Source organism: Nansenia antarctica (genome assembly GCF_963989245.1).
Source record: "Nansenia antarctica genome assembly, chromosome: 15".
NCBI lineage: Eukaryota > Metazoa > Chordata > Actinopteri > Argentiniformes > Microstomatidae > Nansenia > Nansenia antarctica.
Window position 1 is genome coordinate 22,006,544 of NC_137685.1, and position 15,000 is coordinate 22,021,543.

General features: G+C 46.8%; 1 protein-coding gene across 1 annotated transcript in view; it reads right to left on the reverse strand.

The window, feature by feature from the left end:
* The window catches only part of cacna2d2a (calcium channel, voltage-dependent, alpha 2/delta subunit 2a), a gene marked incomplete at both ends in the record, with an annotated part of 202,727 nt that overhangs the window by 143,164 nt on the left and 44,563 nt on the right, over positions 1 to 15,000 (reverse strand). Inside the window, 1 exon segment of the mRNA XM_080545882.1 lies at positions 6,301 to 6,417. Coding sequence (XP_080402008.1) covers positions 6,301 to 6,417 — 117 coding nt within the window.

Here is a 15,000-nt window from a genome sequence, read left to right on the forward strand (position 1 = left end):
AATCTCAAATCAATCCTGGATTCGTGATCTAAGCATTTTAGCGCTTTCAATTGGTGATCCAACTGTTAATAATGCTATAATATATTGCAATTACAATTATATTATAGCCTATTATTAAAATATGTATAATATAGCCTATATATATATTCTTTTATTCTGTTTACAGAGCAGCAATGCTTGTATGAGCTGCGCTTCACCCGTCAGGCAGTAACTGACATATGTCGTTTGGTCAGCAATGACCTCATGCACGAGCTTGTTACTTTCTTCTGCAGAGAAGCGCGCTGACCTCCTTCTTAGGACTTCCATAATAGCATAGCGCTAAAGACTCAACGCAGCCGGTTCTTAAAGGGAATGGCACCTGGCACGCTGATTGGGTTGATTGAGAAGACGCCCAAAACACACCCATGACTAATTTCTTTGCTTAGCGCCGGGTTTTAGGCGCCCACTACCGCACGCATAATAGCAAAGTGGCCTTGACCACGCCTCCACGTCTTAAGTTTAGATCTACCGCCTCGTCTTATTGCTTAAGACTTATGAAGTGCATAATAGGGCCCGCAGTGTCCCCTAGAACACACCTGGCCCCTCCCCTGGCCACTCCCATAGAACACCCCTAGCCCCTCCCCTAGAACACCCCTAGCCCCTCCCCTAGAACACACCTGGCCCCTCCCCTAGAACACCCCTGGCCCCTCCCCTAGAACACCCCTGGCCCCTCCACTAGAACACCCCTGGCAGTACCAACATTTGTGGGTTCATATGCAAAGAAAAGTGTCGGGCAGGACACTCAACAACATTCATTCAGAATATTTTTTAGAAAGCTGGAACGTTGCCCCCCCGGACCTTTACAGAAACGCTAGTTTTGCGACTCTCACTCTCTTCCATCTCAAAGGAACATCAGCGGAGCATCAGATCGCCTTGTCAGCCCCCCCCCCCCCCCCGCCAACTGTACTTCTCTTCCTCTTCCTTGCCTGGAGAGAGCTCTAAGCAGAGGCCCTGATCGCCCCTTTGATCTCATCCACCCACCCCCCACCCCTCCCCCGCACTCCTCCATGGCAAAGGCTTTGATTGACAGCCTACAGGAGAGGGACACAGAGGACCCGAATGATCTCCAGCTGGTTCTGTGGCCCGGTACAGGAACAGCCCGGGAAGAGAGGAGCTGCCCCCGGCTGCAGCTGAACAGGAGGAATCCCTTCTGGGCTTTTTTTTTATTTTTTTTTACACATGACAGGTTACATGGGCTGGCCTCTGTTCTCTTTCATGCTCTGCGTTAAAAGGCTGTCAGACTACTCTCGTAAATGTGTGCAGGTGTGAGTGTGTGTGTGTGTGTGTGTGTGCCTCTGCTGCATAGATAACATTTACAGACAGTACACACAAGAGGGAGTAGCGCGCAGGAAGGCAGCCAGGCGCGCACACGCGCGCGTGCACACACACACACACACACACAAATACACACACAAACACACACAGACAGGTTACATGGGGGGGGCTCTGTTTTCTTTCATGCTCTGTGTTAAAAGGCTGTCAAACTGCTCTCATAAATATATGTGTCAGTGTGTGTGTGTGTGTGTGTGCCTGCTGCTTAGATAACATTTACAGACAGTACACACAAGAGGGAGTAGCAGGGAGTAGCACACACACACATGCACGCACACACTCACACACACAATGTACACAAGTGCATGTCTGTGTCTCCACCACTGAGACAGCTCCTGTCTACGTCTATGTCCCAGAATGCGGTCCTGAGGCCCGCTGTCAGGTACTGTAGCAGAACACCACCAGACAAGTGGACCTGGGCTCCACCTAATTACTGTCAATCATAGAATGAGTTTCTGTACAGAGATAGATTAGTGCCTTCATTATTATAAAATACTGTATACACAGTATATTCCTATTCACAAATGTGTACCATGATCCATAAACAAAAAACACAAAGCACCAATGTATGGAACTATCCCCACACACAAACACACAAAATGTGTTGACTTGTATTTGTAAACCATTATTTTAATAAATGCAAAATGATTAGTAAATATGGATAAAGACCTGTGAGTGACTACTCTCAAATAAGAAAAAATAATTAAATCTAAATGTATGAAGAAAAAAGTAGTGATAAACATCTTTCCAAAATGGTGTTGTGTAGGTGTCCAATTGTTTCAATACAACACTTCCCTGTTAGAACTGTCGAATCTGCATTTGCGGATCAAATGACTGTCCATGCATTTGTTTTCGTTCGTTTACAGAATGACCAATAAAATAAGATAATGGTCAACTTTATTGTCATTGAACAGAGCACTGAGTACTGAGACAATGTAGTTCTACACACGTCTCCCCCCCCAGGGAAAACAGAGTCACAGGTTCAGCCATCTTCGACACCCCTGGAGTAGTTAGGGGTTAGGTGCCTTGCTCAAGGGCACAACGGCAGTCCTCCACCAGCTCACATTCAGCTCCCTCCTGAAGTGGAGACCGAACCAGCGACTGATTGCTGGCCGGCCTCTCTAGCCTGAATGTTGAGTGTTCGTGGTGAATGATCCACAAATCCACGGCCTTATCTGAGTTGACTATCTCCATTCAACTTACAACATCTTTGTTCCCAGTCGGTTTGAAAGGCTTCTGCAAAACGTCCTTTTGTGTTGACAGACATTTCATTACATTCCTTTTTTGGCATTTAGCAGACGCCTTTATCCGAAGCAACTCACAACAAATACATTGTCTAAGTAAGTGAATCATCTATCCATCAGTCATCATAAGAAGTAGTAATCTATGCCAAAACCAGGGGCCCATTGGCAGCTACAATTCTTGAAGAAGGAAGAATTATTATTTTTTTATTTTTTTTTTTATAGAGAAACTGTACAGGGGATGAGGAGGCAGAATATAAAAGTGGTTTATACTAAAGAAAACGTATTCCTCTGTTTACGGCACATTTGTGAGTATATTTTTACAATAATAAATAAGAAAGTACCAGTGGCGGCCTGTGGAGGTAGAGATCAGAAGACGTGTGTTTGATACCATTCCTCATTCCATTCCGTGCATTACAATGAGCCCGTCCTCCGATTCCTACCTCCACCAGCCTCCCCTGAAAAGGCACTAATCTATCTCCCTACTCCTGCCACTGCAGCCGAGCTCGTTAAACCTGAAGAACAAGGGACGCGTTGTTACACCTAACAAAGGAAAACATGCTTGTTGACTACACTTCTCTGCTCCCTGCTTTAAACATCACCGATGTTACCCTAAATGCTGTCAAACTAGACCGCTCGACATCCTGCTTTTAAACATGACTGATTCATGCAGCGTGCAGATGCCAAAAGCATCGCAACAGGATACAGTTTTTCCGTCCGCTCCACGCAAAGCAGTTTTCTTCAGAGAGTGGATATTGATGTGATTTCACATCACCGTAATTGCAGTGAGGTACAAAACCATGAGTCTGGCTTCCATTCCCAGCATTCGGAGTCACGTTGCTCATTTGTTCATCAGTAAAATAAACATCCTCCCTTTACGGTCACCAGTCCGAACCATCCCAGGGACGACTTAATGGCTTGAATTTGCACAAATCAAATCCCACGCCCGCCCAAGCCCCCCCCCCCCACCCCCCCCTCCCTATTTGTCGCCCACCCTCTGTCTGATAACTGGGCTGAGTTTAAACATTGCGAATGCATGTCGGCGAACATTTGTGGGTAAATAATAATCATTAAGGAAGGAGTCGGAATGGGTCGGAATAAAAAGCAGCGAAAATACCTCAAACCTCTATGTACGAGTGGGAGACCTCCTTATCTACTTTGTGCATAAGGAGTGTGGTTTCACTCAGCTCTCTCTACCAATAACTGCAGGAGTTCAATTGATTCAGCTAAGGTCATGAATTTCCAGTTTAGCGCCCAGATTGCGAAAATGAAACAAATTAACTCTTTTATATGTTTTGTGTGGTGTGTTCATAAATGACACCAAGTAAGTCCCCATCTCCATCTCCATCCTCTGCTCACTCCCCCCCCTTCTCTCTCCCTCTCTCTCAGTCTCCATCCCTCCATCTCTCTCCCTCCATCTCTCTCTCTCTCCCTCCCTCCCTCCATCTCTCTCTCTCTCCCTCCCTCCATCTCTCTCTCCCTCCCTCCCTCTCTCCCTCCCTCCCTCTCTCCCTCCCTCCCTCCATCTCTCCCTCCCTCTCGTTGCTCATTTTTAAATCTATGAATTTCTGAACATCTTTTCGCTGCTTTTCCTGAGCCTCCGGGCGACATTCTCATTTCGGCTCTTCTCTTTTTTTCTCCACATTATTCCCTCCCTCCCTCGCCCCTGAGTGAGTCGCTGAGACAGGATGTGAGGTGACAGTGTAGTCCTTGGAGGTGAGGACAGGGGCAGGAGGACGGTAGGGGAGGGGGCGGGTGTGTGTGTGGGGGGGGGGGCAGGGGGGGGGCACAGGCACCACACTGAGCTTTACAAGGCATCCTGGGAACCGAGGGTCAGCGCCAGTCCAGTTCCAATCCCACGCGTCTCCAACACCTACCATGCCTATCCCTTTAAGAGGTCGTGTGGCACAGCGTTAACCATGCCTATCCCTTTAAGAGGTCGTGTGGTACGGCGTTAACCATGCCTATCCCTTTAAGAGGTCGTGTGGTACAGCGTTAACCATGCCTATCCCTTTAAGAGGTCGTGTGGCATAGCTTTAACCATGCCTATCCCTTTAAGAGGTTGTGTGGCATAGCGTTAACCATGCCTATCCCTTTAAGAGGTCGTGTGGTAGAGCGTTAACCATGCCTATCCCTTTAAGTGGTTGCCTGGTACGGCGTTAACCATGCCTATCCCTTTAAGAGGTGGTGTGGTACAGCGTTAACCATGCCTATCCCTTTAAGAGATTGCGTGCTAGAGCATTAACTATACCTCCCCCTTCAAGAGGCTGCGCTGCTAGGGGTGGCTGAGTCTTCATACTGCTGAGAGATACGCACACGTGTCCCTTCAAGGGAGTTCGACTGGTGAAAAAACAACCGCTCTTTAGCCTTGAGGACCCCTCTCAGGCCAGTACAGAAGAGAGAGAGAGAGAGAGAGAGAGAGAGAGAGAGAGAGAGAGAGAGAGAGTGATAGAGAGACAGAGAGAGGGAAGAGGTGAAGGAGGAGAGGAGACGCACGCCCTCCCCCTCTTTCATCTGGCCTCTGAACACCATGGCTCAGTGGCTTCACTCGGTCTGTGGCTTTTAGGTTTCCTCTGTAGCATGCATCTCCTCCTCTAGACTGAACAGGGGGGATTGTGGGATACTGAAATAGGAATAAAGCCACTGTAGGAATGCGTCTGTTTGCTTCTCGGGGGAACGACGGATAGAATTAATGTCGATGTAAAATTAATCCACCAAGTCTTTATTGTTTTTCTATACATTTTGGGGGGAAAAAGGATAGGTAAAATAATGCTTTTCAGCAGCGTCCTGTCGTTTAGCGAGCGCGGCTGATTCGAGGCGAAACAAACGTATTAACTGCTTTGTTACCCCGGCTAATAAAGAAGAAGAGGGGCGTCAATATATTTGTTTTTTTTCCCTCCAAAATCCAATTTTTCAGGATTAGTTCAAACAGTGGATCTATCACGCTCCTTAACGTTATGATTGCTTTTTTGAAACGTCCTAACTGATTTTAAATATTTTCCTCCTCTCTTCTCCTCTCACTCTCTCTTGGGGGTGGGGGGGGGGGTGGGGTGAGAGAGAGAGAGCCCTCCACTGAGTGGCGAGAAACAAATCGTAACCAATCAGGGAGCCGTCTTGAGCATAATGGTGCAAGTAATTGCCTCCCTGAATGTAAGCCCTTCAACGGTCACCTCTGGAACATTCTAGAATCCGTCTGTCTGCAGCAGTGGCAGCAGCAGCTGTAGTGGCAGCAACAATATCGCCCAAAGGCACTCAGCTCGCTGTTCACATACCCCCCCAACCAGGGGAGGCTGGCGGAGGTAGGAATCAGAGGACGGGGCTCATTTGAATGCATGGAATGGAATGAGGAACGGTATCAAAACACAAGGTCCTCGTTCCATTCCATTGCATTACAACAAGCCCCGTCCTCCGATTTCTGTCTCCGTGAAAATGCATTGGAATAGGAATGGTGTCAAAATCAAACACGTGTGTGTTGATACCATTCATCATTCCATTCCATGCATTACAATGTGCCTGTCCTCCGGTTTTACACCCCCACCAGCCTCCCCTGCCCCCCCAAACTCCCACCCCTCCTAACATGTGTCTATGGAAATACTGTACATCACCCCCCCCCCCCCCCCCACCACCACCACCACCACCTCCAGTAAGGGCGTCGTATGATGACAACGGTGCAGTAACGCCCACTCACCTCCAGGGCTCTTCTCTTGCTAGTGAGCAGCTTGGCGATGTCGCGAGCCACCCTCTCCACCAAATCCTTGGGATTGTTCCTCTTGATGTCAAACTGACTCTTCTTCTCGTTGTAGATCTGCGGAGGAGGGGAACACATAGACAGCGGGTCAGAGGTCGGCTCCAAATACCCATCCGTCTCTTTCTACCTGGGTCGTTAAACAGAGCCCTCTTGTTTATGCAGCGGTAGCACTCTCGGAGCAAACACAGCTGGCCATTTTTCACACAGTGCGCGCACACACACACACACACACTTTCGACACACACAGCTCTCCTTACAGAACGGCACTTCCACCCGTGACATGTTTTTGTCTGTTATATATCGAGCTGCTAAACAAGCTAATGTGCTACGTTCCCTTAGGAGGAGGGAGAGTGATGAAGGCCGGAATGAGGAGAGACCGCAACACACTCTCTCTGAGAGACTGGTGTGAGACACGAGAGAGGCAGAGAGAGAGAGAGAGAGAGAGAGAGAGAGAGACAGAGAGGCAGAGAGACAGAGAGAGAGAGACAGAGAGACAGAGAGAGAGAGACAGAGAGACAGAGAGGCAGAGAGACAGAGAGACAGAGAGAGGCAGAGAGTGAGACAGAGAGGCAGAGAGACAGAGAGGCAGAGAGACAGAGAGGCAGAGAGACAGAGAGAGGTAGAGACACCGAGAGACAGAGAGCCAGAGAGAGGCAGAGAGACAGAGAGAGGCAGAGAGAGAGGCAGACAGAGAGAGAGAGAGAGGCAGAGACACCGAGAGACAGAGATGCAGAGAAACAGAGAAACAGAGAAACAGAGAGACAAAGAGAGACAGCCTTCTCCAAAGGCAGGAAGACAGACATGTACTGTGTGGATCCCAGAGGAATGCACTTGGGAAGATTAGCCTACTCTACTAGAATCCTCCACCTGACTCAGCATCCATGGCTCTGCTGGGTCTCAGGCAAGCAGGCGGGGAGGGAGGGAGGGAGGAGGAGAGAGGGAGGGAGGCAGGCAGGGAGACAGGGAGGGAGGAAGGAGGGGAGAGGGAGGCAGGCAGGGAGGCAGGCAGGGAGGGAGGGAGGAGGAGGGAGGGAGGAAGGAGGGAGGCAGGCAGGGAGGAGGGGGGAGGGAGGCAGGCAGGGAGGGATGCAGGCAGGCAGGGAGGAGGGGGGGAGGTAGGGAGGCAGACAGGCAGGCAGGCAGACAGACATGCAGGGAGTCAGGCAGGCAGACAGACATGCAGGGAGTCAGGCAGACAGACAGACAGACAGACAGGCTCTGTAGCCCACAGCGTAGCTCCTCTCCTGGGACAGCCACTTATCCTCACTGCCCTACAGACACTAGCACACTACCCAGTTTCCGACCGCAACAAACACAGCCTAAGCATATACACAGCCTCTACCAGCCACACGGTCGTGTCCTCACAGTATTTCCGCAACACATTTGAAAAACGACGGCGGAGCGAAAGTATCGTCTTCACATCCTCATAGAGGAGGAGGAGCCACATTAACCTCAGGGAACTGTTCACTGTCAACCACAGAAGCCTGATTCACAGCCTGTTTTGACTTCCCGAGAAAAGACGAGAAGGGTTTATAACCGTACATTCTATTGACCTAGCTATGATCGTAAGAATCCGATTGTTTTTGTTGGCTGAGATTTAAGTATGTCGCATGTAGGGATTAGCAGAGGGGAAAGGAGGGCCGCCAGACCCGCATGATCCATCTCTGCGGAGCGGATCGGATAAGCCGGGCAGGGCACCAGGGGTGGCAGAGAGACACCAGGGGAGGCAGAGAGACACCAGGGGAGGCAGAGAGACAGAGAGAGAGAGAGAGAGAGAGAGAGAGAGAGACAGAGACAGAGACAGAGACAGAGACAGAGAGAGAGAGAGAGAGAGAGACAGAGGCAGAGAGACAGAGAGGCAGAGAGACAGAGAGACACAGAGAGGCAGAGAGAGAGAGAGAGAGGCAGAGAGAGAGAGAGAGAGAGAGGCAGAGGCAGAGACAGAGAGGCAGAGAGACAGAGAGACACAGAGAGGCAGAGAGAGAGAGAGAGAGAGAGGCGCAGAGAGACAGAGAGAGGCAGACAGACAGACAGACAGACACCAGGGGCGGCCTCCTTTCCCCTGGGCCTGTGGAGCTGGAGCAGCCTCCATCCAGGGGAGGCTGGTGGGGGTAGACATCTGAGGAGAGACAGACTCACTGTGGTGCACAGAACGGAATGAGGAACGAGGAACAGTATCGAACACACGAAAAAAAACGTGTTTGATACCATTCCCTATTCCATTCCGTGCATTACGATGAGCCCGCCCTGCGATGTCTACCTACACCAGCCTCCTCTAGATTGGCTAGTAAGTAATCCGGGTAGTACGGTAGGTGCTGCTACATACAGGGGGAAAATAAGTATTTCACCCCTGCTGATAAGTAAATAAATAAATGAAATACTTATTTTACTCAATAAAACACATATCCTTTTTCAAGAATGTGATTTTCTGGGATTTTTTTTAAATATCCTGTCTCTCACTGTTAAAATGAACCTACCGTTAAAAAGATAAAGATTTAAAAGGATTTATTTGTAAGGGGGTAAACTCACAAAATCAGCAGGGGGTGAAATACGTATTTTTCCCCACTGTACGTACAATATAGGAACATGTTTTGATTAATAAAGTGGCAGGATCTTGCAAACTTGATTCATCGTTTAAAAAATGCTCCTAACACATTTTTTTTTAAACAATATAAAGTGTATCAAGTGTACACTTAGATGGAAACATCTAGAAAGCATATTTCAAAGTGAAATAAGTGAATTCTGTCTTTCCTATAATACAACACTGCCCCCTTTAAGACCTCAGTCAGTCAGTGTGTCTGTCGTTGTGTTGAACAACACTGTTGAACACAGATGTAAGCTAGTTAAAATATGAAATCTGTCATTTTTCATGTTGTTAATCAGGTCTTGCCTTATGCAAATCTAAACAAACTCAGGTTCTTAACTTTGAAGTGTTGTGTGTCGGCTTTCACGTTTCAGCTGCTATGCTGCTCGCCCATCTGAAGCAATTAGCATCACACATCTGTGGCTCATACCCAGAGAAAATAGTAACTTGGAAATAATAACTAGCAAATAAAACCCAAAAATAATAATTTCATTTGGGTGCATATGCGATCGCCTACTTCACCCTTCCTTTGGGCTGGCCCTGATCAGAAAACAATGCATTAACCCTATTAATGATAGTATATCATCTTTTCTTGTTTCTTGTTGTTTTATTAAAGTCAAACGGGCATCTGTAAACTATTCATCAAGCTTGTATGGCCTAGTGTGTATGGCCTAGTGTGGTTAACAAAAACACACAAAAAGACAGTTGTTTTCATTCCTCTATTGGTTTTATTTCCCTCAATTATTGGTTCTATTATCCGCCCTAAGGAAGTCATTAGCCTGCAGTGTTTAAAAAAAACCTCACCAAACACACACACACACACACACACACACACACACACACAAACCTGAAATCTTTAGCCCCCGGTGCTGGATAAGTATGAGGCAGCCCTCACAGCCACAGACCAATAATCATGTGAACACACACACACACACACACACACACACACACACACACACACACACACACACACACACACAAACCATTCGAGAGGGCTTTTCTCAAGGTGGAAGAAGCCATTAACGGAATCGTATTAAACCATAAAACAAGAAGGGAAGTTTTGCTCCGCTCCACTGACAGACTACAAACCCCCGACTCTTCTAAGTGATGCACTTTTCTCAAGTCGTTTTAAAAAACCATGTCGAATTTGTTTTTAAATCCATATTCATTCCCCTTAATGTGTGGGGTACTTCTCTCTAGGCCTGCCTCTCTCTCAGACAGATTCACCACGAAGGGAACACACAGTCCTCCAGAGAGAGACTCGGTTCATCGCTAAACAAACATGGCCTATCTAACCGGTGAATGTAGAGTAGATCAGTAGCGTAGAAATGCTTATCATGGGAGGCTGGCGAGGTGAGGAAATCGGAGGTCGGGCTCATTGTAATACATGGGGACGGAATGAGGAATTGTATCTATTCCATTCCGTCCATTACAGATCGTGAGCTTAGAATGATAAGGTTCTATCTCCGTTTAGAATGATAAGGTTCTATCTCCGTTTAGAATGAGAAGGTTCTATCTCCGTTTAGAATGATAAGGTTCTATCTCCGTTTAGAATGATAAGGTTCTATCTCCGTTTAGAATGAGAAGGTTCTATCTCCGTTTAGGGTAGTTCAGAGCTATTGAGCGTCAAAGTTTTTACATTCCATTATGTTTTGTGAGATGGAACCTTTGTATTTTATGAATTACTAACTAAAAAAGGTCAACATTTTAAAAATAACACCACACAGGCATTATTAAACACCTAATGGATCAGATTATGTAAAAAACCTAAATTTTGACAAAAATGGAGATAGAACCTTATAATTCTAACGTCACGAGATGAGCTCGTCCTTACTGTTCCTACCTCCACCACCAGCCTCCCCTGCGTGTGTCAGACTGACACTCAGCGTTAGGAGAGACGCAGCTCAGAACAAGACCAAAGGGAACAGATGAGTGTACCGTATGTAGAGCAGCAACCTCTATATGTTTATGTGTGTTATCATCATCTTGTTAGGAGATACTGGATGCCTTCATTAAGGAGGCTGCAGCTAGCTCCCTCTTCTGGAGACCCGCGGAACATTCTATACATTGTGGAACATTCTATACGTTGTGGACCATGTCCAGCTGTAGCCTACAGTATATGGCAGGGAATGCATGGAATGGAATTGGCATTGGGAATGGTATCAAATGTGTGTTTCATACCATTCCTTATTCCATGCCATGCATTGCAATGAGCCCGTCCTCCCGATTTCTACCTCCACCAGCCTCCCCTGCTACACAGAGATACAGAAAACTAAAATATAGCATCTTCACATACCTTCAGTATGTGCTCAACTACAGTACATATACCTTGTGTGTGCTTGCAAAGTTACTGTATCCAGTTATGAACAGGTAATAACATCTCCTCAGAGACAGTTAAAGTTAGATCGTATTGCGTAGTCGACCATATCTCTGAACGCTCTCTTCAGAACAGTCAGGGTCTTTATCACCCCCCCAATAGCGAAGGAGACGAGGCCCAACACATCCTCTGATTCATGGCCTGTCAACCACAGGCAGCTCTGAAATCCACCAGTGGAGGCTGGCGGAGGTAGACATCGGAGGACGGACTCATTATAATGCATGGAAGGGAGTGAGGAATGGTATCAAACATGTGAGACGGTCAGGTGAAACGGTCCGCATGTCGGAAATTCTCAAGTCGCGCAAATGATCAAAAAGCGTCTTTTTTTTAAATGTAGTTTTTTCATATTACGAAAGTGTAGAGGGAAGAGCCCACTCAATATTCAATACAGCAAACAACAGTTTTAGGTTCAATGAATAATTAATTGTATGGTCTGCCATCCTGCTTCAGGCTACTGGGAAGTGATACGTGGCTTGTAAACAAACTTACCTGTTAGGACGTGTTCAAAAGCATGGATTGTGTGATCATCTAATTATGTCTAGTTATGTGTGTTTTGCAGGTTGTAGTGCTATCATTATGTTGTGATGTGCTAAACATGCAGTTAGATTAGGAACATCTGATGGTAGCAAAAACTGTTTTGAGTCATTTTCTGTGGTATTTGGTTTGAAATGTACATGAACATTCAAATATATATTATAAAATATATTTATAATTTATACATATTAAATATCATATGTTCTAATAACTATTTTCTAATAAGTATTTTCAGTTACATTTTCAATGTCAATGTATGACACATCATTTGAAAGCTTACAATCTGCACTTTCAAAATCTGAAACCAAAAAAACTAATACCGGAGAAGATCGCTCTGATTCAGCTGGGAGCTGTTTGCTACCATCTGTAACATGAAAAAAGAAAGAAAATATATCTATATATTTTAAAGAAGCTTTTTGGTCATTTGCGTGATTTGAGATCATGCGGCATGCGGACCTTTTCACCAGACCGTGTCACCTATGTTTGATACCATTTCTCACTCCGCCCCTTGGATTACAATGAGCCCATCCTCTCCCTCCACCAGCCTCCACTGAAACCCAGGGGACTTTTATTACTGTTTGATTGACAGCGCATGGTGATGCTGCCTATGACAGGCTTGAGAAGTCGTATTTAATAGAAGTCTGAGGCAAATGGCCGCCTCGCTGAGGTGATATTGGAGAGCGTTGGAGCTTGACGCAGCGGAGGAGGAAGCATAGAAGGACCGAGCAGGAAGTCAGAGTGTGGCTAGAGTCTCTCTCCTGAGCAACAATGCTCTCGTCAGCTGAGGCTGCTGGACCAAACAGAGCTGTGACTGGGACGTGTGATGACCTCGTCAGCTGAGGCTGCTGGACCAAACAGAGCTGTGACTGGACCAAACAGAGCTGTGACTGGGGAGTGTGATGACCTCGTCAGCTGAGGCTGCTGGACCAAACAGAGCTGTGACTGGGGAGTGTGATGACCTCGTCAGCTGAGGCTGCTGGACCAAACAGAGCTGTGACTGGACCAAACAGAGCTGTGACTGGGACGTGTGATGACCTCGTCAGCTGAGGCTGCTGGACCAAACAGAGCTGTGACTGGACCAAACAGAGCTGTGACTGGGGAGTGTGATGAGCGAGGCAAGGCCCCAGCCACACCAACACACTACGCTGTCCCTTCATTACGGAATGAGCTAGGTTGCGTTGTTCAGTCGCTAGGTTGTTTCAAAAGTCAAATCCAAATTCCACAGATCAAATTGTGCAATGGTTTCGTATGTACACGGTTTATCAGTTTTATCCGCAAAGGCTAACACCCTGGAGCATACAGTACAGCAAGTAAGAAAAGTCATTATATATACATTGAGAGGGAAATATTGAGATTTTGAATGTATTACATTTTGTATAGATTTAAATGAATGCCCCACAAAAATGTATTCAAATGATATCAACCTGCTAGTAGATACCTTATGTATTAGCTGCAACAGTCTATGCTCGTATATACAAGTCACTACACAAACCTGCATTTTAAGATTACCTCCCAATACCCAATCAGGACGGAGCTCATCGCAACGCATGGAACCGAATGAGGAATGTTATCAAAACACCATGGTCCAATTCTATACCATGAATTTACAACGACCCCCCCCAACCTCCGATTTCTACCTCCACCGGCCTCCCCTGGTGTAGAGAACCAAAGTGTCACAGAGGACACGACTGTACATCTGAGCAGTGACCTAGGTGACGACAGCGGAATGGAACTCAAGGTTTTCGAATTTCACAGCAGACACACACGTGTGTCAGTGACATACGCCCCCAGCCACACCAAACTACACTATCACTTCATTACGGAATGAGCTAGGTTGCGTTGTTCAGTCGCTAGGTTGTTTCAAAAGTCAAGTCTGAATTCCACAGATAAAATTGTGCAATGGTTTCGTATGTACACGGTTTATCAGTTTTATCCGCGAGGCTAACACCCTGGAGCATACAGTACAGCAAGTAAGAAAAGTAATTATATATAAATTGAGAGGGAAATATTGAATATTTTGAATGTATTAGCCTACATTTTGCATAGATTTAAATGAATGCCCCCACAAAAATGTATTCAAATGATATCAACCTGCTAGTAGCTACCTTATGTATTAGCTGCAACAGTCTATGCTCGTATATACAAGTCACTACACAAACCTGAATTTTAAGATATTTAGGGCCGGTTTCAACAGATAAGGCTTAAGCCTAGTCCTGGACTAAATCACACTTTTGGGGCCGGTTTCGCAGACAAGTCATAGCTACAAGACAAGGCTAGCTACCTTATGTATAGGTTTTTTTCGAATTTCACAGCAAACACACGTGTGTCAGGGACAAGCTTGACTCGTGTGTCTGCTGCTGGCCAGCCAGCAGCGCTGTGTGCAGGGCTGTCATTCAGGCAGCAGGCTGGGGGAGCTGGCAGCTCGGGGGCTGGGCCACCGCAGCCCGTGGTGGCGGAGGCCAATGGGGCCGGCTGGTCACAACACTAACACAGAGACTTGACAGAGCGGACATGCCAATCCTGGGCAATATGCTCTGCCTGGCAGTCAGGAGACACACACACACACACACACACACACACACACACACACTTGAAGGCACATTCAATACACACACACACACACACACACACACACGTAAGCACGCACACACACGATCATGCAAACGTACTGTACACGTGCATGAATTAACACACACACACACACACACACTCAGAAAGTCACACATACACACAAAGCGCTCACACATTGACGATGGTGAGATATGCTAGCTGCTTCCTGTGCGCCAAGCTCAGAGAGTGTGAGTGTAAACACACAGATGGGAAGAGAAGAAGTTAAAACAACGCCACGCAGATGAGATCTCACAAAGACGCTCTCTCGGCTCCAGCCAATCAAAGAGCCGCAGTTATTTGGCTCGTCCAATCACAAAGTGGCACCTCTCTCTGCCCCCTTCCGGGGTCCTGGGACTAGGGAATCTTGGGTCTGAACCCAACATTCACCGTGTGTCACCCACACACCATTCAAATGACTCAATTAACCCCGAAAAACGATAAGACATGACAGAATTTAGTTTGCCACACGCTTAGAGTAAAACATAGAGTTGTTTATGGCTGTTGTTGTTGTTGTTGTTGTTGTTGTTGTTGTTGT